The sequence below is a fragment of the Anser anser genome, assembly GCF_964211835.1.
Source record: "Anser anser genome assembly, chromosome: 6".
Taxonomy (NCBI): Eukaryota; Metazoa; Chordata; class Aves; order Anseriformes; family Anatidae; genus Anser; species Anser anser.
The window spans coordinates 19,928,284-19,952,787 of record NC_139726.1 but is presented as its reverse complement, the minus strand read 5'-3'; the positions used below and the strand labels follow the sequence as shown (position 1 = coordinate 19,952,787).

The 24,504-nt window shown below is 35.1% G+C and overlaps 1 protein-coding gene and 2 long non-coding RNA genes across 4 annotated transcripts in view; 2 read left to right on the top strand and 1 right to left on the bottom strand.

Moving 5' to 3' along the window:
• The window catches only part of LOC310901397, a 32,516-nt gene extending 30,727 nt beyond the window's left edge, over window positions 1–1,789 (top strand). The window contains exon 4 of the long non-coding RNA XR_014585763.1: window positions 925–1,789. This is a non-coding gene — a long non-coding RNA (uncharacterized lncRNA). The remainder of the gene's footprint in view (window positions 1–924) is intronic.
• Window positions 676–23,831, bottom strand: LOC310901385 (uncharacterized protein). Its single transcript, XM_083840897.1, has 2 exons — window positions 22,786–23,831; window positions 676–994 (listed from the first exon to the last, which is right to left on the bottom strand). Exons 1-2 carry the CDS (start codon window positions 23,164–23,166, stop codon window positions 836–838), a joined length of 540 nt encoding a protein of 179 aa, XP_083697023.1. The 5' UTR covers window positions 23,167–23,831; the 3' UTR covers window positions 676–835.
• On the top strand, window positions 6,351–18,064 carry LOC310901396. 2 transcript variants are annotated; one of them, XR_014585761.1, is made up of 5 exons: window positions 6,351–6,429; window positions 7,775–7,930; window positions 8,583–8,710; window positions 15,929–16,007; window positions 17,657–18,064. It is a non-coding gene; the product is annotated as an uncharacterized lncRNA (long non-coding RNA). The 2 variants fall into 2 exon arrangements; XR_014585762.1 differs by lacking the exons at window positions 15,929–16,007; window positions 17,657–18,064 and adding an exon at window positions 8,994–10,597.
• Window positions 23,832–24,504: the final 673 nt, after the last annotated feature.

Sequence of the window (24,504 nt, the reverse complement as noted above, 5' to 3'; positions counted from 1 at the left end):
AAAACATATCACACCATTCTGTCATATTTTTTTCAAAAATTATGTAATTATTAAAAAAAAAAAAAGATGAAAAGCTGGTTTTGCACTGATAAGCACACCACGTTCTCTTATTGAAGGCTGCACTGGTTATATGAGTGTGATTGCCCACTGTCACATCAGAGATCAAGTGCATTGTTTAATTTGTGTGTGAAGGAATTATATGCACTGTTTTAACTGACATTACCAGCATAGATTTTTGAGAATAGGGGAAAAAATCAGGAGGGGGAGAGATAAAAGGAGATAGTCATGCAGTGAGCTGGTTTTGCACTAACATCACTGATCTGTAGCATGAATTTACTTTATAATACCATCAGAAGTGTACAATTTAGAAACCTCAAGTACGTTCATGTATTAGTATGTTATATATCATTATATAAAGCCTAAAAAACAAGTAATGTATAATCAATATTGTTTCTCTATTAAACCAAAACACAGGTACATACATTCTTTGATACTCTAGAGCAATGGTCTCCAATGGGGGGCAGACCCCTAGGGTCTGCACAAGACAATCAGTTGATTTGTAGGCAGAATGTATTTTTTGTACCATTATAAATAGTATACATTTTAAAAGCGTTTATTTCATCTTTCATCCCTTCTTATTACTTATTTTTGTGTATGCTTCATCATATATATAATATATTGGTAGGATAGTAGATGTATATAATCCATAAAGTAATATACATATGTTGGGAGTACATACTTGAAAATATTTTATTGAAAAGTGTGTGTGATCAGAAAAGTTTGGAGATCATAGCCATAGAGAACTAAAATGAGAAATCAGATCAAAGCGGTAAGGCTAACCTTCAGCATTGCTGTTCTGTCCATTTTCTGACGACATCTTCTCAAAGATTGCTCTCCCCCTTTTCACACTGGACTCCATCACAGAAATGTCTGAATGGCTCCCAGGCTGACTCGCTGATGTTGGTGACAGTGAGCTTCTCCCACTTTCTCCTTCCTGTTTGAAGACATCGAGGGGATGTGAGTTAGAAGCTACTGGTAGGAGACAGATGTGGTTTTTGGGGGGGGAGGGCAGTGTATGAATAGGCAGCAGATTGGAAAGGGGTGTTGTTCTGTAAGTAGTATTCTTCAAAATGCTCTAGGATAATTTTCTGTGGCACTGCAGGATGGAAATTCATGTGTGCTGCATAGTTTATAGGTCAACACACCATCATGCCTGGCAGTATCTTGCAGTTTTCATCTGCCATGTCTTGCATGTTCTTTCTTCCAGAAGCAAAAACGGGTAGTGGTAAGGATCACAGTCAAAGATGCCATCTGCTTATTTAAAAAGTATTTGTACATAGAAAAGTTGACAGACAGAATTCTGTTAATTTCATTACTTGGAATGCAAGAATATGTAAAAGCAACCAACGATGGGTTGGAGACCAGATGTACATGGGTGTTCAGTATTAAGAAATTAATTGATTTTCAATTCTGCTATGATAAATTAACTGTATTTGGTTTATCACTATAGTAGGTCAACGTTCCATACAGCTTGTTTACAGAATATCATTAGTATCACACTGTGGCCTCAGCCCTTTAAGGCAAAATGAGTAAATTATTGCTAAACAAAATGTCTATGTGTCAAACTTGGTGTTTTGGGGTGCTTCTCCTTCATACCATGCAATATATACTAGTTAGTATGGAGCAGTTCAATGTGTTGGACACAACAGCCGCACAATCTCAGCTACAGCTCTTACATTACGTAAACAGCTGAAATAGCTGGAGTAGTAAAATTATATGTGTATGTGTGTATATATATATATATATATACAATATATATATAATTTATGTATTTTTTCCAAGGGAATAAGATGAAAGGTCCCCTGTAAACTGTGGGTGCATTTTGCTAGCCTATGCATAAACAGAGTATGATTCCAGAGTACTGCAGGGAGAAAGAGTACGAAGTCAATCATAACATTTTCACTCTCTTAAAGTTGCTGCAACTAGAGCTATGTGGAAATGGGATCTAAAGGTTCACAGCTTTTCAAACACAGTATGAAAGTTTTCTTGATTAGATTTTTGTTTTCATAGTTGTCATATTAAACAAGACAAAGTACTTCAGATTTTCTTGAGAGTATCAGAAAATAACTTGGAATTTTCAATGTTATGAAATAGTATTTAATCTGATTTATAATTCTAATTAAAAGTTCTTTGTAGAATAGTGTATTGGCTTAAAGCATTTTCAAAACCTTCACTGACAAAATGACAGAATGAAATACAAATAAGTTATATCTATGTGAGTGTTTTATGTGTAAATATATAAGTATTTGAAAAAGAGATTTTTGGGAGGGAAATTGAGTTAATCAGTCATATGGATTTTTTAAGTATTACAGCTGTACAAACTATCCTTATAGAGAGATGGATACCAATGAAGTGGAAACTACTCAAACCAAAATTTGAGAAGCATCCAGTAAGGTTGTTTCTGATTTGAAGTCAAATTATTGAAGAGATTTTTTTTACTCACAGTTTGTGGGACCCTCCTATATGGTAGTTATGGTTCTAGAATTGATTTTGTGGTCTTGTCAAGTTAGATTTGGTCTCCTGCCAGAACTCATTGAATTGGATTAGCACAATTTTATGTTGCTCCACCAACGTAAAGCACTTGAAAATGGACCTCTACATTCACTGTAAAATTTCCTCCACATCTGCATTGAGCTGTACACAAGACTTTCAGAAGAACTTAGCTATTGGTCAGTGAGATTTAAAAATATGTTTTGTTGACAAAGTTGGAGCTTCTAACTTTTGATTAGTCATGAAAGGAATAACTATGACTGTGCCACCACTAGTTAAAGAGCTCTTCAAAGCTCAGCCCTAAACTGTGCATTACATAAGAAGCCATGGCTTTAGCAGAATGAAAGGGTGTCATGTCTGGGCTAAAGAGACGTCTGTGAGTACACATGTAAATTCCTCTAAACACATTTTTTCCTGTTAATAAGGTAACAGTCAAGTCCTTAGGAGTATTAGAAGGAAGACATGAATCTCAGGACCTCTATATGGAGCCACTGAGTATCAGTCGTTCAAGACAACTTTTAAAGATCATTTATGACAGCTAAAACTAGTTCAACAGTCCGGTCATGAAATACTGTTGAGATGTTAGAAAGCTTAACCATTGAATTAATCTGGGGGATGGGGCCTCAATAAAACAACACACATTAATAAAACGTATATTTATCTGCATGCAATAGTTTAGTAATTCACTAAAATAATAATTTTGTCCTATACCATTGTTTATGTGAGGATAGGTATGTCCATTTTCAAAGAAACAACAAGAAAATTGTGATGTGTTAGAATTACATAAGAACGAGTTTTCTTTCTCCCCTATCTAAATGACAGCTGATCATTTATTTGAAGCATATTGAGAAAAGGACTGAATAAGCAGCTGCAATTTTTTGAAATTGCTAAATTATGTAAGAGCTCTGCTCTTTCTGGTCTGGTAGATGACCAACATACAACACAGAAAAGTGGAAAATTGAGAAATGAGTTGCCTATTGGGATAGTTTCTTCCTAACCTCAGTAAGTGCTTGCTGATTTAGAAGCAACTACAGCAGCTCTTTTAGTATGTTTTTTTTTTATTCAATCTTTAGTGTGACTGATTTTATTATACATAAACTCATCAAATGTTTTATTGCATTCTACCATTCTGTCTTTCAAATACATCTCACATAGTTATTGAGCTCCACAAGTCAGTTAGGCTCTTTAAATATTACTTCCTTTTATCAACATTAAATGTGCTCTATATGATTCTGTAATCAGCAGTTCCAGCTGCCATCATGCTCAAAAAGTACTTCATGTTCCCATCTGAAATCCACAGTATTCCAGGTGACTGGGATGTAATTTATCATGGAGATACTGTTGGGTGTTAGCTGTCTGAAGCTATTCCCACCGCCCAAGAACTGTGAATTTCAGAAGGAAATCTTTGGCAGTTTCACACCTAAACAACAGAAGACTTGCAATTTATGCCTTTAATATATGGAAGCACGTTCACGGTACTCTTGTGCTGTATTCCAGCCGATCAACTGTACATGACTCTTTGCAGAAGCACATGTAAATTCACTGTGTTTCCAGAAGTAATTAAGATTCTTGGAGGTTATGGAGCCAAAGATTCAAACTATCAGAAACACAGCCAAGTTTGGGTCAAGGACAAGTGTTCATAAGGTCACTGAGTCAGAACACCACTGAAAATGCCACAGCACTGTAGCATGGCCAAGTATACTGACCTACTGCTTCTCGCCTTCAAACAGCCTCCAGGGAAAGCAAGGAACAAAATGTTTGGTTTTAAACAAGGAATTGCAAAGATCAGGGCAGAAGGCTACAGGCACATATTAGGGGTAACTCCAGTGAAGGAAGACACGTAAGCAACTTGACAGGGAATCAAAGAAAGTCTATTAAAAAATGTTTAAAGAAAACTAGGCTGATGCAACATTTTTCTTAAAGTGCACAGTTATCGGATAGCAATTGACATTCCAGTAAAATCAGAAGATAAAGATATGGTCCTGGAGGAGTTTGTCTTCCTGGCATAACACGGAACCAAAATTAGCTTGCTCTGAGGATCAAGACAGCATGTATACCTTAGGCTATTGCTTCATCTGATAGAGGCCACAGAAAGCAAGGGATGTAGTTGCTCAGGAAATAATCAAAACAAATGAAATGGCAGTTAAAGGTGAGTGGGTCAAGAATCTAAAGTAGCCTATTTATCAGTCGTGCTATCTATTAATGCAGCCTCATGCCCTCATATCTACAAAATGAAAATGTTTTTAAAAAATTAGCAAGTTTTTTGAGAAAATATGAAAGGCTCATTAGGCTATTTCAAAAATGAAATGATAGCATGAGTATCATAAACCCAAATGCTGGGGCATCTTACATATCTTGTCACACCAGTGTCTCCCCCACCCCATCTCTCCTCAAAAAGAGCAGTGCTGCTACTACTAATATGGAAATGAACTTGAAAGGAAATCTTGAATACAGTGGATGATTATTTTGGCAGATAGACCAGGAGGTACAATCAACACACTGGAAAACCTAAGTCTGCCTAGATTTAATGGTGGTAAAGGGGACCTTAAACAACACTGGGATTTTCTGTTTTTCTTTTTTTTTTTAAAAAAAAAAAACAGGTTTACAGGAGGAGATAATTGGTTTAAAATTAATTTAAATTGTTCTCTAATTGCTTTTGCAGTTAGAAGCATATTTCCCTTGGCTGTTATGGAAAGTATTTTTGGAGGGAAATAGCAAGAGAAGGATTTCTGGAGTGAAGAATGTAGCCGTCTTTCTGCTGCGTGACACTTCCTGGTATCCCTTCCTCAGCAGTCTGTCGCATACTTGCGGGTTGTCCAGCCCACTCAGAAATGATGCAGTGGCACAGTGCCAGTAAGATAATCCCTGAGACCAGGCTGGGTTACAATGCAGACACAACATTGCTAGTGGGCAGTTTCAGCACTGGAGGATGGCTCGGCCAGCACATAGGTATGCTGAGAGGAATGAGATACTTCTGTGCCAAGGGATCAGGCGACAGCAGGTGGCTGAAATGAATAGGGTGTTTTGTGTGGGAAGAGCTACAGTTCAAACTGCTGATCATTATATACCCTCTTTCAGAGCTGGTTATCAGTTACAATTACGACACAGTATTAATGATGATTTTTTTTTAAAAAAAAAGAAGAGCTGACCTGAAGAGCTGACCATTACATCTGAAATCTGGTATGGACAATCTGTGATGCAGCAATAGTTATGCAGAGGAAAAATTAAAAAAAAAATAAATAAAATGCAGCTGTGCATGTTGCGAGATCACCCTGAACACAACTGTCTCCTGCTTCTCCAGTTCCACAACGAGCCAGTGCCTGGCATAAATGAGAACAGCCTCAGGATCATATTGCCACAGCATTGTGTGTGCTTTTAGGAGTCATTAGGATACTAGAGAATCACTTTAATAATGCTCTAACTTCTGCAGTATTAGTACAAAATAGAAAGCTCCAAATGTACTGTGTCTTCAACTGCTGTTGGCATCTCTGAGATGAAAAATTTTTTTTTCTTCTTTTTGTATTCCTAACATATCTGTCCATAGTTACTGGTAACAGCTAAAATATTCTTCAGAATATACCATTTCTTGTTCTTATTCTTGCAAGCTGGGGACCAGTATAAATGTCATTTGCAGTTTTCTGGTAACTTGAAGTATATTTCTATAACTTTTTCAAATTTTCATCTCTTTAGTAGAAATTCTTTTACCTATGAAGTTTATATAAGTTATTTTTTACATTAATTTTAATAGGAATTTTAATATATATATTGTTATATTTTTTGGCCATTTTATTATCAATTACAGGTAAATTGGTCTTAAGTGATTTCCACCTAAATACTTTTATGGACAGATTTCTGAGATGGTGGCCACCATGTGAGAAGGTATTTTCATTCAAGCTTATTATTCTATGCATTGAAGTTTAGAAAAGCATATTTATCAAATAAAACTGAAAATCTGGGATACTACTGCAAGCTGTTTAGACATTAAATATTACTTGTCTTTAGTGTTAAGTTTTTCCATCTGCAAGCTTGTCTGACTCTCAGGTTTTGATTTCTAGTGCACCTCATTCCCATTTTTCAAGGCTGCAGTGGAGTTTTTTATTCAGTGTTTTTGTAATTTAGAGATTTCAGTAAACAGCATCAATTACTAGTTCTAGGAAAGCTCTTTTCAGTTTTATGCCATGATATTAATTTGTTATCCTAGTTCCATGAAGCATTTTATTATAGGCAACTGAATGTAATTTACTGTAGCTTCATAGTAAGTAGTTTGAAATTGTGTTTATTGTTCCAAATCACTTCGTTTGAAACTGTGTTTATTGTTCCAAATCACTTTGTTAATTTGTCTTTTGAATTCTAAGTATTCCTGCCTGTAGTAATGTACGCAAAAAAAAAAAAAAAAAAAAGAATAACTGATTATTGCTCTATAATTACACAGGCATTTGGGGGGGACATTTAATATATTTGTCCACAAAACGATTACACTTCAGTAGATCTACCATTTTAAATACATTAATTCTCTTATTCTCTTTCAGATGCTCTAATTAAGTTATCCTCATTTTCCTAGGTAGTTTTAGCCTTTATCACAATGTTCCACAGTTATCCATACTCTTTAAATCCCTGATAGGTGAATGATCCATTTAAATAGTCTTTGTGAGGATGGTGTTTTTATGGTATACATTGACAACTGTTAGGGCAGAGGGGAACTGCATGCTTAGCACTTCACAGAACTTTTTGCTTTAAACAAACCAATTCAGTGTACATTCTTTTTTGTCCCTCCTTTTCACTACCACAGTGGCCCCCACGTGGCAGTGTCCAGCTGCCTTAGCCCCATTTCCCAAACATCATCCCTGTCTTACTTGGACTTCTGAAGGATGGTTTTCTTGCACTGTTGCTTCCACTTAAGTATGAGGGCCCAGATTTATTCTCAGAAAGTGATATTTCCTACTGTGAAAATATTATTGAAAGGTGTTAGGATTACCATTAAATGCTATAAATCGGGAAAAATTTAATTTGCATACTGCTTTATTGGGATATCTCCCCAGATAACCTAAAATGACAATGAATGGCAAAGATGTCTGCTTACTAAGGACAGAATTAACATAAATGACACTTACTGAAAAAGCAGTGAGGTAGTTCCAAGAGGTGCTTAATTAGAGGCTAATATATGCAACTTTTGCAAAAGTTGCCAAATGAAAACTAAATGATTTTTTCTTCCTTATTACTGCAGGCTTGAAGTCACGTCAACCTTTTTTAACTGTGTATGTGTCTAGTCTTGGTGAGAGCAAGTATTCAATTGGGGCACAGACTGTTTTGTGGAGCACCCTGTTTAACAGCGTTCACTCTTTTTTTTTGTTGGACACAAGTTGCTGAAATGTGTCTACAAGTAAGTAACTTTCTACCATCTAACTCCTTCAGTTTACTGACTGACTCTGATATTATATTCAATTTATTAATGGGCTCCTCAGAAAAATGTGACACAAGAAGCTATTTTTATGTTCTGATATCATACTCAAGACGTGCTGAAAAGTATAAAGCATTGGAGTGCCAAATTTCAAAGAATATGCAGTCATTACACTTACAGATGTCAAAGATAAAGATTCCAATTTCAATGGCCCACTGATTGACTACGCTTCATTTAGATAGTGGATTTTCCACTTGCTATCCAGTTCTGCACTAATGTAAAAGTCAGTAAGCCAGAACACATAAAGTTTTAAATAGAGGAAAACTATTTACTAAATTACTACCACCTGTTTTGCATACATTGTACTACCTTGGATTGGAAGAGGAATTTGCTGTCGGTAAATTAAATAGACTGCTAAAATCTACTATTAATGTTCAAAGCATGTCATCTTTTTAAAAAAGAAAACATTTAAAAGTATTTGGAAAATGCATACAGATTACCCAGAATTCTGGTACAACGGTTTCTCATCCCCATCCAAAACATGATGATGTTTTAACCATTTCTGTTACATGCGTTACTTAAAAGAAAGTTGTCTAGCACCTAACTTTTGGTTATTTATTGTCTCCACTAAAAGAATGCATATGTAAGAAATGAATAACAGGGGTAAGAAGGAATGGGCCCATGGACAAAGGATAAAAGCATATGTTCAAAGGAAAATCATAAACCCATAAATGGGTCATGGAAAACAAATGAAGCAGTCGGGTAAGCATTTAGAAATTTCATCTGTCGCTATAAAAATAGTTACATAAAAACTTGATCCATCAATGCATTTTATTGTGATTGTAACTTTAAATACTTGAGGGTTGCTATTCAAAGAATGTTTTCTGTAGAAATTAAAATGCTTGTCTAAGTGCTTTGTTGAACTGACCCCTAAAATTTACTGTTACCTACAAGACCAGTGCCTAAATAGGAAGTCCTGTTATCAACAGAACTTAATTCCTGTATTTACTCTATGTATTTATAAAAATAATTTCTTACTCTTCAGCGTAAAAATACCGAAAGCTAGTGATTACTCTCAGACATAACTCTTCATGGGCTCACTCTATTTAGAAGACTGTAACTACACATTTAAGCTACCTATACAACTACTGAGAAATAGAAAACCTCCTTTTATCTTCCTGTCTGCCTTATTTCTCATAACCCTTGATAATATTTTTGGCCAATCAAATTTGGACTGGAGAAGAGGTGATCTTACTGGAATAAGACATTCTGTGGGTTTGAGAGCTTTCTACCACAATAATTTTACCACTAAAGCTGGCATCTTAACTTCCAATTCAAAACAAGAGACTGTTTAGCTGAAGAGTACAGAAGACCAATTTGAAGTTAATTCTATTGCTGAACGAGCTGAAAATATCTCCTGCGAATCATTCAATCTTTGTGAAATATAAAAAAAAATAAAACAAAAAGCAGCATAGCCATGGCCTGCCTGGAAGAAAGCCTTTGGAAATGTCAGCATGAGACAAGTCTGTTTCTGATATATTTCTCATTTGTAATTAAAAATATGATGGAAATTCATTCTGGTGCAATTCAGAAGCAGTGAGAGCATGGAATCATGTCTACCATCTGCTGAAATGCTGGTGGCATTATTAAGATTGATGACAAACCCCCTAAAGTGACTATTACAGAGGAGTGCTATTAACACCTGCTACATAAACTCTATGAAGCCAGTAAGTAAACTGTTGAGACAAAACCACGATTCTTAGTTGATTCTCTGCAATGCACCACTTCACTAAGACAAAATTTCTCAAGAGGCTTAAAAAACCACCTCTGTGGCTGCATGGAACCTGCTCATTCATCTTATCCCCAGACCAGCTCCAGAGATGCTTATCCGTTTTAGCTGCTACAGACAGTTTTGAAATGAGACAGTATTTTCATCTGGAGGAAAGGTATAAAATAACTCTGTTGTATATGAAGAACAGATGCCCTGAAAAGAGCTGCTTGTTACCCTGAGCAAAACTAAGATCTAACTGTGGAATTGCCATCTCAGAATGGGGCTCTACACAAAGACAAAGACAAAACATTGAAGGGCTCATTCTGTAGCCTATAGATTTCACTCTTAATTACCAAAACTCCCACTGATTTGCTGTTTACCACCATAGCAAAATTGAGACAAGTTCCCTGGTCTTACTACTTAAAAAGTAACAGCCTAATTCTATGAACTCAAAAGAGAAATTCTTTTAATTGAGAAAAGGGTTTGGCTTACATTAAATTGTTGAGCTGTTCATATTCTATCCCATGGAAGAAGTATCAGTTATATGTAGCTCAACATAAAATGTTAATTTGCAACATTACAGCAATTTTGACAGTATGATAATGAATACTTGTGCTAAATCATCAGCTGGACTATGGATTAACTAAGTAAATTTAGGGCATACAGTAGCAGCAGAAACTTTCCTTCTTAAATGAATAATGTGCAGTGGTCCATTTTGACTTTTTTTTTTTTTGTGGGGAAAATAGTTGTATGTTTCAGAAGCACATAAGGAAACTGAAGCAACAGTTAAGTCATGTGACAGTGACCAAGCATGTTTTAATTAGCTTTTTTCAAGCATGATACTACACTGACTGAGTAAAATCATTTAAGTAGGCCAATATCTACAAAGGGCTAAATCAAGCAATCAAACAATATATGACACTACAAAATAAAAAACTTTTTAGAGGTAAATCTTAGTACAGAATTTTTAAGGCACATTGAAATAAAATCACAAACAACTCAATTTATGCTAACTTGGTACTTTATGTCCATATAAATCACTGGCAACACATTAGAAGCAAAATATGCAGAATGAGAAGTGCAGGTTTGTGACATCTGTGTTTAATGTGAAATGTACTAGAAAGAGCAAAAACAAAGAAAGGGAGACGGTATAGTCAACATAGCTTTGTAACCAGAATTAATGGGCTAAAATTTTCAGGCTTGAAAAAAGGTCATAGAAACTGTTTTCTAAACCAAAGTGATTAGTAACTAAGAATAACTCCAAAGTTCTCTTTCCAAACTGTTCTGCATAAAACACTACCTCACTACACAGGAGAGTAAAAATAAGATTTGAAATGTAGCAAAAATTAAACACAGTAGCCTTCCTCTTCCATCTTTTTTTTTTTAACTTTTCTATTCACTTTATACAATGTATATATTTATATATATTATATATAGTATATATAATTTATATATAATATATACTATATATATAATTTATATATATTTATATCAAATCAATCAAACATGATCACTTCTGCTTCCTATTTTTATAATAATTCCAAAGTATTTGGAAAGCAGTTTTACCACAATGTTTAAAACCCACCATTGTAAATAATCCCACTTTGTTTTAGCACAATAAAGTTCTAAAGATGTGTGTTCCGTAGGAAATTTACTAATCTCTTTTCATATAATTGCAAAAGGAACACTTCTGCGTAGTACATTCCCAGGCCAGCTCAAAGGTTATACTTTTGCTCTTAATTATAATTTTCCTTTTACAATACTTATTTTAAGGATGTAGTTTTATAATTCTCAGTGTTTTCTATCCTTAGAGTGGAAATTGAAGAGCCATTATTTTACTGGTTATGCTGTCTGTGAATATCAGTGCTACTACTGTTAATTATAGGTACAGAATTCAAAACAAATGCTATTTATTTTGGGTTTCATGAAAGCATGTGTGGGCTTTGGTTTTTTGTTTGTTGTAAATTCACAGAGAGATCTAGAATATATGTTTTTCTTTGCACACTCTCTTGTTGAAGTTTTAGATTCAGAGACATATTGGATTAGACCTTTAAAAGTTCTTAAAATATCTGTGTGCCTCTGCCTTTAAGCAAAACAAAATAATGATTATGACAGTGATGTTTTCTAACATGATCATTTTGTGTCTAGTGTTCCTGCAGACATTTACGTTCCTTCTGCTGTCATTTTCCACAGTCATTTGCTATTTCATGATTTTCGTAATTATTTTAAATAGCTAGAAATTATTGAAAATACACTGTGGTGTGAATCAGAAAACAAAAATAATAAAGCAGAAACAAAAGCACTAGCAGAGAGTGGGGAAGCAAATGACTTCCAAGATTACTAATATTTCTGTTTCATAGTAGGCACTCGATTTTAGCTGCACATTCTCACATACGCCAATATTCTCCCTTTACCCTCCATTTTGTTTTCTTCCAAAATACTGCGTGTGTTTTAAGATTATATATTTTCCTGTAACTCTGAGCAGGCTATTTCCTGAAGTCCACTGACACTACTCTTAGAAGCTGGATAGAAGAAGCATTTTCCTTCACATGTTCAGGCAGCTGAGGCAGATCCCTCTGCTGTAGTCCAGATCAAAGAGAAAAATGTAGACTTAAAATTTATCAGCATTCCTTATTTTTAAGAAACAGTCTTTTCTTTGTTCTGGGTTGAAGTTTGAAAACAAGTACTAAGAGAGAAAATGAAACATTCTACAACAGAAGATTAAAGCAGAGATCATAAAGCTGGTATTATGTAAGAGAGAATCTTACATAATCTACAGGGAGAATCTACACAGAATTCAAGTTGAGCTAGAAATTATGGTCAGTGATGGAGACTCTGAGACAGTGGGCATAACTAGAGAGATTCTCTAAGCTAGTATCACCAGACCATTTTCATACCTGTAGTCCAGCAATGATATTTATTATCTATGACAAGACTTCATTTATACAGCTTCATCAAAAGACAATGCATACCTTGAACAATCCTGGGTATACAAAGTTCAGGAACTGCCTAATGCAGAGTAACATGTACTGTTCCATTCCTATTCATCAAGTCGTACTGTTGAAATAAACATACCATAACACAGAAGAGAGAGAAAACAAACAGGGCTAAAACATGCAGTGGTATTTTCTTTTCATTTTTCTTCCCCATTTCCTAAATGCCTTAGAGATTACACTCAGCTTAAAGATAACATACCATGTAACCTTAAATCTAGACAGAAAACATATAAAAAAAGGACCCCATCATTACAGAACTTTTTTTTTGAAGACTCAACAGAGCAAAAGAAAATGCGATAAAACGGAGAAGACAGACACAGAGATAACAAAGCATAAACAGAAACATAAATGAGAGATCTTGTTTGTGAAAAGAGTCCTTGAAGGATCTATTAAGACAACTGATGTAGTAAGGTGTATTTAGCAGGTTATTTGTACCTTCTGCACTCTAATGGTCCACAGTGGCATCTACCCATATACTAGTACTACATGTACCTTGATACAGAGATCAAACACATTTTGTTCTGTATTTCTTATTGAAAATGCAAGAAGTCTTGCACTTTCATGTGGATTCAGAACAATACCATGAAACTCCTGAGTGCAGTTATTTTGGACCAATTTACTTCAACCTCTTGACAACAACTTCAGAAAGCACGGTGAGTCCATTTCACTTTCTACTAGTTAATGGCAGAGAATAACACCATTGTTAACAGTTTGTTCATATGCAGGTTGGAGGAAAAAATAACAGGAATAGACACACTGGGGATTTTATTTTCCATAATTGGTGGACTCTTGAAATAATAAGTGTAAGAACACTTTTATGCAGGTGTTCGTTTGACTGTTAGCTTGAAATTGTTCATTTGACATATTACACATTGTACTCTGCAACAGCAAGTAATGTCTCTTTCACTCCTGTTTAATTTATGGATCTGTTTTCCCCTGCGTACCACCACCTGTTGATTTCTTAGACTGTATGTCACAAGCTGATTTCCTTCCTAATCAACTTAACCTAGACATTATGTTTCCCTCCCAGTGCTGTTTCCCAAGATGTGCTAGTAATGAATGTATTTACTTCCCATCTTTCCACTGCACTTTCATGCTTCAAGAATTGATTAAGGTGCCACAGGCTGCTGAATTTTTCCAAATACCAGCAAACAGAATGACAGTGAAATGTTTTAAGATTTGTTGCTTTCTGCCACAACTGACAAGTACTTTAGAAAAATATACTCAGGATAATAAGTGTTGTCTATAAAATATTGAAAACTAACATTAAGCTAAATGTGGAGATGAAGTTAAAGAACATGGTATGAATGAAAAATACTTTTTCAAACATCATTTTCTGGCCACTGCTCTTTGAAAGGAGGTGTGCCTTTCCAAATGTTCTATGGTCAGTTTCCCACAGAGGTTATCAAGCTCCAGTGCTTCTGGCTAGCGGGTCAAAAATGATACAATGAAAACAGCCTCTGGTAAAACAAGGTATTTACTGGCTTAGGTGTCTGCACCGAGTAGAGGTGATTTTTCTGATGACTCATAAAATACAGTTCTTTACCCTCGAGATCAAACTGTACAAAACTCCATGGACATCACATGCAACTTCTAAGTTAAAAGGTTTTATCTTTATTGATCTTTGCAGATTTTAAAATGTTAAAGCTAACTTGCACAAAACCCACTTTCCAGGTCATCTCTAACAGATTATATATCTTAAAGAAAAACCCATTCATGATTTTATTTTTTTTTCTTTTTTTTTTTTTTTCCTAGGAAGCCCGAAGGGACATTTTCCTCATTCTTCCATTCTCTAAATGTGCTTCCTTAATAGCACACAGTCATGTTAGAAATAGTATCAGCATACGGAAGTCAGGGTTTCTCTAATTTTCTTTCTTTTTTGGAGATTTGACCCAAAGGTTAGTCAGTCTGCTGTAACCCTGAACTTAAAAGAAGGTAAATTCTGCTGAATCAAGACTTAAAGAAATATTAACAACATCAAATGTTGTATCTGTTCAGAATAAAATTAACAGCTTTTTAAAAATGAAGTAAGCCAGTTTCTTTCAAAATCTCATTTTTCTTGTGACCATTGCAGCTTACAATGCACTGTGAAAACTAAAACCAACCAACCAACCAAAAACACTGGAAGGAGAGCAAAATGAGACAACATAGTATTTCGATCCTTACACATTGGTGTTCTAATAAGTGCCATTTTCAATATTGTTTATAGAAATGGATATCCCATATATTCTGTCATTTCTATTCTACTACTAGAAATAGCATTATATTACACTTATAGCACCTGGAAAGAAAAACCCAACATGAAGCTTTTAGTTCTTTCAGTTTTCCTGAAGTGAATAAGTTTCTCCCCCATTTACTCCATACCCAAGTTACAGACTCAGCTGGAGGACTTCAGTTAGCACAAAATAAAGTATTTCCCTTGAACTTCAGTGTTGTTTACTGACAGAACTAAAGGCAAAACAATGTCATATCTGCAATGAGACAGGTAGAAGGCCTGAAAATATTTCAAAACCTGTCAGAAGCCGTGCATTACAAAATGCTTCTTTGGGTATGCACATTTCTCATTTCCTAGACTTTTACAATACCTTTTAAACTGGTATGTGAATTTTCCCTGTTCAAAAGGACTTTTAGTTATTTAGACAGACTTCCCAGGAAGTAGCATTGGATACACTGTAGAAATTGCTTTTTCTATTAGCTAACTGTACTCCACCAAAGAATGAACTCATCATAACAGATGAAAAGTGCCTCTTTCAATTAGAAATACAAGTAACAAATAAACAGGCAAAATATCTTTCTAATATAAGTACATAAAGAATGTATGGAATGGAGCCAGACAACAATCAGACAAAAATGAGACCCGCACCTGGAATCACTGCAATTTGTTGAGGACAAGTGATCCTAAAAATAAGCCATCCTTATCCTCTGCACATGATACACTGATGAATCTTGGTGGATTCTGATAAGTAGTAAACAACATGAACATTTGAAAACAAAAAAAATTACCTATAGGACAAAGGTCACCTCCAATGGAAATTTTCCTTGAGGTCATATGACTATATTTCATCCTGTCCTCTTCCTTGTAAAAATGTATTTTGTATGTAAATGAAATGAAAAACAAATTTTATAATTTTATTTGTTATAAAGAACTGGGGACACAAAACTTTCAATTTTAACTGATCGGTCCTACTTTTTCTATTTTTTTTTTTTTGGTAGCAAACTTCATGTTGCAGTAACTCAAACAATAACATCTCGCTGTGAGGACAAGTAGATGACGTGATTCTACCCTTCTAAGGTGAGATCATATTACAGATTGTTACACATCTCCAACTAAAGCACATAAAATGGTAAAGCTGTACTTAGGGCAGAAGAATGAGAGAGTTCTCAAGGGTGTGTTAGAAGAGTATATTAAAGCTTTTTATTTGGAAAACATTCAAATATCTGGCCTAAGCATAGTTGATATTTAGACAACTAGATAAATCAGTGACAAGGAATACTGGAGTTAGATGGGCATGATGAAGAACAAGGTTTCAAATGTTGAGTTGTCACGTGTGAATCATTTGTGCTGATTTCAAGTCCTCAACACCTTGAGGAAGGCAGGTACACTTTCCAGAAAATAGTCACTTCTTCTGTATATACAATTAAAGTATAACAGTGAAATCAGTGAAGAAAATAGCTCAGAAGAACTAAAGAACTGCAGGTGATACATTGTAATGGAATACTAATCACTGCAAATTCACTGATTAAACAGAATACTTTATAGAAGAACATTATATTTATTTTGTGTATATATAAATAAATAAGTACATATATATATATAATACTGTATTAGTTCATGGGATTCTTTGTAAACAAGAATCCCATTCCCAACATCAGAACAGCTACTTTCCCTGGTGTAGAAGATTGTAGAGATCAGTGACAGTTCTGTCAACGTGTCTAAGGCAAAAATTTAGTGCATCTTCCAAACTGTAAAAAGCCAAACCAGATCAAAGGTGAGTTAATTGACAATAAACAAAGAGCCAGAAGGATTGTTTCTTCAGATGGCCTCTAAGATACCTGTAAAGAGCCAATGCATTTATTGTAAAAGTACAGAAAAAATGTTTTCCAAAATAATGTGAAATTTCAGAAAATATCTATTCTTCATGATCTACAATTCTAGTCACCTAGACAGTGTGTACTTTGCTTGATGAGGAATCTTTTGGCACTAGACAAAATGTTATGAAAACAAAGGGAAGGAGTGTATTATGTCATAAAAGAATGAGCTAAGAAATAAATTAAACCCAAATCCACAAGGTTGACCACAGAGCACTCCCTTCAAGACCAAGCTTTTCAGCAAGGGTAGCTATTTAGCCATCCTATGCATTCCTTACTATTCATTTTCACTCATCCATTAAAAAAAAATATATGGTAGTGCTAACAGGGTACAAAACTGACCTACACTTGTAGTGGGGTTTCCATTCTTTTCAACGTTACATGTCTTTGCTAAGTTAATATAAGCGTTTCATAGAGGAAAGAAGATGCTGCTTGTTTAAACAATTTTAATGAAGGTCTAACCTTTTACATTAGACATCTGTTCCCTTCATTTACTTTCTGGCAGCAGCTCATATGTTTTCTACAAAGGACACAGTTTAATGAACATATACCATATTATTTAAATGAACGGGTTTAATAAGTTCTTTGAATAGGTTTCTCTAAAAAGTAAGCATGAAATTACTTTCTTAGTTTGGATTTTTCTTAACATATTTTAACAAAAAAAATACATAATTACTTTTCAGCAAACAGAAGCCTTAGTTGCATTAACATTCCAAAGCTTTCGAGTGCTAATGAGGTAAAGTAGTTGTTGCATGGGAATGATAAGTCAGTACAGTAAACTGATGCTTTAATATATTAGCACTTCTTAAGAAACAGTTTTTTTGTTTGTTTGTTTTGTTTTTTTTCCTACAGGAAACGGGAACATACTTTTCATTTGATCAGAATGGGACATTAGTTTACTTCTAAATAATGGAAAGATGTGGGCAAGCCTGATACCATATGCTTTCTTTAAAAGGCTCCAGTAACAGACTAACTCATTAATACTCCTAAGAAGAAGGAAATGCATCCAAGTTCCAGTTGGATAAACTAAGGGTTGATTATATTCAATTTGACTCGACCAAGTGATTTAGCCTTGAAATTATTAAACTTAGTCCGTCACTCTATTTACTCTTTTATGTATTCACTTATGTTAATATGAAGTGTTAATTCCACGCAAATAATTAGGATTCACATATAGCCATCAGGAAGAAAAATCTGCCAAAGGGCTAAATACATTTGCAGCTGGCCTATAATATCTTTCTCTTTGGAACCATCTGAGATTTTTTTTTTCTATAGTTGATCTAATAGTATAGAAGTCACTCAATGATTTAACATTATCTAATTGCCCTAATTTTTCTCTATTGATTTTATACATATACAAGTAACAGCACTGCTATGGAAATGAAACCTGAATGAGAGATTTTAGAATTTTTAATGAGGGAGATTTGCCTTCTTAGAATAAAAATATATTTTAACTCATAAAAATGCAGTAATATGGGTCCCGGTCTTGAAAGTCTGATTAGTCAAGAGAAAGTCTATTTAAACATGGTTACAACAGTTGGCAGTCTTTTTCTAAGCATAAGGCTAATGAGCACATTCATTTATGCATAAGGTAACTTTATTAAACTTAGCTGGCACAGACCCTTAGAAGACATTTTCTTTAAATTTTAAAAAATCCACTGTGATTTCTATGGCCTTGACTTTGTTTTATATATAGCCATTTCTATGTTCTAACCTTCCCTGTTGCTTCTGAGTGAAGTAACTACAAAAACACAAGGAAAAAACATCAGCTAATTCCCTGTCCCTCACTCCTTCTGCCTGTGGAAATGGCTGAGATACATCAACTCTTAAACAATCAGTTTGTTAAAACTTGTGCATAGCCTTGCATTATATTGTGATATCAGTTTTTTCTTATATCACTGAGTACTTGATAGAACTATACTCAAAATCTATCTCCACTACTTTTGGTGGAGATGCAAGTAAACACTTGCCACCGTTTACTGCTATTTTCTTAAGCAGCTTCATGTTTTATCAGCTTGGATAAGATCTTTTTATTTGTAATAGGCCCCATTGGTATTACAAATAAAATAGTGCAAACTTATCATGTGGATATTTTACTCTTTAGCTTGCTGCTTTTTTTTTAACGCATTAGCACTGCTGCATGTCCTCAACTCTGAGAGGCAGACATTTTTTAAAACTCCTGCTATCTTTTCCAAACAACTGACAGGAAAAAAAATAGTGAAAACATTTAAGGGGTGTCTGCATGTGTGTGTGATTTTATATATACATATACATGTATATATATATAATTATTATTTTTTTTTACGTCATGTAACTGTCTCTATCCAAAACGTGTTGTCTACCTAAACCATGATTTGCTCCCATAATCTCACTAGTTGTTTTTCTTCTTTCTCATATAAAACTAGATGTGTTCTTTACTGGCTTCTCTAGCAGAACTATTTTTCAGGTATGTTCTTATTCTACAGAGAATAGATACTGTTTTTAGAAAGCAGTCTCAATTTGTGACATGGCATGCCAGTCAGAGTCCCTTGTTCAAAAGCACTTAGAAGATTCTGTGATTGCCAAGCCTTTCCTATCACGTTTCTTTAAAATTATCAGACCAAAAGGTCTTTACTTACTTATTTTGAGCCACATTTTTACACTTGCAGAAGCCTCAGCTGAGTAAAGTACATCTACTTTGCCCATGGGAGATAACCCCAGAAGCAGATACTATGAGTACAGACCCACACTGCAGATCAGGCTCCACATGAGCCCTTGTATATAAATGTTATTCTGATGAGACTTATGGCAATGGATGCAGAAAAGATTCTGCTTTTGACTTCAGGTCACAGTTAACTGATTCACAGCTACACTATTAACACTCAGATGTTAATATTTTGCTTCCTAAGGGAAACACTAAGAATATACAACTGTACTGGTGAAAAAGGTTAAATAATAGTTGTAATTAACCCCTTATTTTTTCAACTTTGGAGTTTAAACTTTTGAAACCTTTACCAGTAGGCTCTACAATTTTCATTTACTTCACATGGTAGGCACAGTAAGTGTTAAGAAGATTACTCTACTCTTTCCCATACACTGGCATATTCAAATGAGCTTAGGCAAAATAAAGGTGAAAGAAAAATGCTGTGCAATATTAATAAATATATCTTTGTATATACATATATAACATTCTGCATATATATAACATCTACATATATATGTATCTATCTATATATATGTAGATTGTTATTTTGTTTCTTCCTGGCTCCTTGAGGTAGTAAGGAAAAGCTCTGACATCCCAAAATAAATACTACCAAACAGCACAGAAACGATAGCAAATAATTCCCTTGGGTTAACGTGACAAAGACTCCATGGATTTTAAACTACTAGAAGTAATATAGGGAAAATATATATAGCATAAAACTTATATTCAAACCTGCAATTGAGTTGAAAAAAAAAGTGTTTTAATAATGTCAGGCTTTATTATTTAATAGTTGCCTGTAATTATGCTTCCACTAATTACAATTTTCATAGCTTTGCTTTCCTATCAAGCTTTCAGTCTACTCTCCATCAATATATGTAAGTTGGGGCTGTCAGAACTAATAACTCTCCCTGCATTTAACTATACATTAAAGGGACAAAGACCTTTCCCCAGATCTCACCACAATTAAACATACTAACTGGAAATCTCGATACTATAGTGCGAACTAATTTTTTTTTGAAATGTAGTTGTGATTTTGTAAATATTTTTCAAACCACAAAACACATCACTGAAAATTCAAATTGCTCTGCAGATACAGACAAATTTTAATCCAAAGTTTTTGAAATATGCTTGTAATTAGCTATTTGTAATTTAGTGATTTGATTCAGTGTGAAAAAATATTACAACTTAGGGGGATTGCTAATAATTTTATTTGAATATCAATATGTATTTTATTAACTATCATTTCATCATTAGTTAGTTTGTTTGTTTCTTGATGTCCTTATTTCTATTTGAAGCAGCTTGATGCACATTAAAGTAACAAAGGAAATGTAAATATATAACTACATAGCAGCATCAGAGGTTTATTTTAAGAACAAATGGAGTATGGGGTAAAGTAAAAAAGTATTTTAAAATAAAGTTGAAAGAAGTCACGCTGTCCTTTGTACTAAAGACATACTAACATGAGTGTGATTTACATAAATGTTCTTTAACTTGATATAATGGAACTTTATTTTATTTTTATTTTTTACTTAATATTATTTACCTTAGGGGAAAAGATACTTCTTGTTAACAGCCTGTAAAATAACACACATTACACCCAGGTGATACTCCTTTTTTACAAAACAAACTGAAATATAAGAATATTATTTAAGAATATTATTTAAGCATCTGTATTTTGTATTTTCCTTGTACTGAGCCTATGCTTTCCTTTTGTATTAGAAAGGGTAAATTTTCACTTGAAGGAGCACCTAGCAAAAAGGTGTTCTTATATACTTGGAAATAATTTTTTATAAAGTATATGAATGAAATAATAATGGTAAGGTTCTAAGTTGCACGTGAATTTAAAACATTTGCAGGGGTAGTAGTAGCTAATTTTGGAAAAAAAAATCAATCCTTAATTGGTACAATACAGAGCAAATCAGTCCCCAAAAAAGCTCTGTGACTGGGAATAAGTTCTGTCATTTTTCTAAGTAAGAATTTATAAATAGTAACATTAAGACATTAATAGTAACAATAAGAACCAGTTCTCTCCCACAAGAATGGTAATGTCTACATACTGAATTTCTTTCTTCATAGGAAACAGAGGTTTATTTTGCTATTATTAAAAAATGACTCAGATCAACCAAAATGGTCTCCACCTTAAAAATCATTTGAATACGCAACTTCAAAGGAGTCTATGACTGTTTCACATGTTTAAAGCTTTACAGGTGTTCTATAATCCCATTAAGTTTTAAACTTTATTTATTGGTACATGCTACTTCCTGTATTATGTATCTGACACCACCAGTTAAAAGATTTTTCATGAATCGCATGAATTTCTATTTTACTGTTCACATAAAAAAGCTTTCTAATATCTTTTAATAGAAGATTTTTTGAGTATGAATTATACTGTGGTCAGCACACATTATTCTGAACTCCAATTTCTGGACCAGAAAGCCCTGTTCAAATCACTCTAGGCATTAAAATTAAATGGGTAAATCACAGAATGAGTGACTATATGGACTGCCAGGGTTATTCTGCAGCAGTTATAAAGTGGTAGAACACAACGTTTGTATCAAAAGAGGAAATTCTTGCAATGAGCAAAACCAGTTTAGTCATACTGGTGAAAAAGGTGCACTGAAGTCAAATAGAAAAGTCTGCAGGCATTATCACTAAGCTTGCTACTACTCCACTTCAGATCCAGACTTCAACAAATATTAGAACTCTATTTATGACAAGATGGTAGATGTAAAATTTAACATAGTGATACCATTGGCCTATCTCACAGGCACAAATCCCAAGCATCCATACTATGTATTATTAGTAAGTTGCATTTATGTGTACCAGCAAGAAAGCAAGATGCTTCTGTCACAAGCCTGCATTATATTAAAAACCAACAACAACAACAACAACAGAAAAACAAAACAAAGCAAAACAAAACAACTTCATGGGAAGGGAACTTTACTATTCATTCTGTTTTACTCGCAAAACAAGGTTATTTGGCATAGTTGCATGTGCTTTTCTATTGTTTCCAAAAGCAATAGAATCATAAAATCCTCAGTAATATTGCAGGAATCATTTTCAACTGCAGAACTTTGTTTTGTTGTAGAAAATCCAAGCCTTCAGTTCCTTTCATTCATCAGGAAACTGAACTGCCTGCTCCAGGGTGGCAGGGGCTGCAGTCCACCAGCACCACCACCAGCATTGCCCATCCCCAGCAGGGCAGAGGAGAGGGGCCGTGTGAGGCTCAGGAAGCCTCCCTGAACCCTCGGGGCCCATCTCCATTCCCTTGAGGTATCCCCCTGGCCCAGGCACGCACCTTCCTGCCACCCAGGGTCTCAAAGTGGCTCTGCAGCTCCTTCACAGTGATGGGGAAGGGCTCAATCCAGCGAGGGCCACCCAGGGGCTCCTCCTTGAATATGTCCGCCCTCCTGCTGTCTGCTGGGACTTTCTCCACGGTGCTGCCATGGCTGCTTTTCTCTGGTGCTGTGGACCGTGGGGCTGGCAGGCACCGGAGCACCAGGCTGGGTCTTCGAGCACTGGCAGACTCCCATCTCTCCTTGAGGAGCTTCACAGAGCCTTTCTGCAGGGTCAGGTCAGGCAGCTCCAGCGTGCCCTGGCAATGCAACAGGTACGTGGGGTCAGAGACGGCAGCCCTGCGCTGGCAGAGGCCATCGCGGGGCTGCTCAGGACCCCCCATGGGTCACGGGACAGGCCAAGGAACAGGCTGGCTCTGACAGAAGCCACTTCACAATGGAAAGAGAAATCCTTGCCATCAGGAAACAGAGACAGAGAAATGCAAGTTCTACTCTGTTTCTGTACAAGCACAAAAAAAAAAAAAAAAAAAAAAAAAAGAGCTTTTATAGAGTTTTTAAAAAAGGAAAGAAGCAAGAAGAAACCTAGCCCCGTCATGGTTTAGAGCTGGAGCAAGCATCATTAGGAACCTCTACTCCAAACCCAGTTATTACTCAGGTTCATGGTTTGGAGTAGATCCATGATTTCCTGCTCTGGAACAATTTAAAAGCATCTGCTCAAAATAGCACAGAAGAGTTTTGCCACTGCGGTGTGTTTTCACTAACTGTAATCTCATTCCCAAATACAGATCTGCGGATGAGTGCCAGGATGGCATTACACCTACTTCCAATCACCCGGGCACACAGATATCAAATGAGATATACCTGCTGACTGACTTGCACATGACTTTTAGGAAAAAGTGAACGAAGGATGCTAGGATGGTCTTGGTGTGAGAGCTGCCGGGTACACAGCTGGATGTCCAACTACCAATGGTAAGGATTTGTGCAGTGACATACATTTAAGACCCTTGGATTGTCCTTCCCCAACCAAATGAATTTTGCAGAAACTGCAAACTCCTCTTTTTTTTTTTTTTTTTTTTTTTAAGAAAATTTTCCTTGGAATAGCAGAATTGCCGACTTAAAAGAACATGACTTTATGGAACGATCATATTTGTCCATCTGCGAACTGTCACTATCTGGATTTATCCTAAGCACAAAATACAAGATTTATGCCTAAATCCATTTGTAATGTGGTGCTAGCTCATGCAAAAGAACTGATCTTCAGTACTTTAATGAGTAAGCCATAGACTGATTAATTGTTTATTCATTTTTCTGCACGTTCCAAGCTGAAATAATCTAGCACTAGTAAACCAACCTGGAGCAGATTCAGTTGGGAAGGTATCTATATTAATGTGTTGTTAGCTATTTATGTTAGCAAACTCTAATTCTCCACTTTGTGTACAGCTAGAAATTTTAGAGGCAGTGGCCAGTGTGACCTTGCATTTTGACAAATACTACAAATTTAGCTGCATAGAGTGGAGGACAGAAGATGTCAGATACAGAAAATTATTGGAAAATACATTCCAATTATTGTTTACATTGCAGATTTAAAGGGAATGGGGAAATGACTATGTACATTTCTGACAGGTTATTTCTGTTGCTGTTGTTTGACTATTTAAGTTTAATAATTTTTTTCTCTTAAATATAATCAGTAATTAAATATATCATACTAATAAACAGTTACT

Coding starts and splice junctions, on each gene's coding strand:
- LOC310901385 (XM_083840897.1), bottom strand. CDS start 23,166: ATGGGGGGTCCTGAGCAGCCCCGCGATGGCCTCTGCCAGCGCAGGGCT. Junction 995..22,785: donor AGACCCTGGGTGGCAGGAAG/GTGCGTGCCTGG, acceptor GTCTTCAAACAG/GAAGGAGAAAGTGGGAGAAG.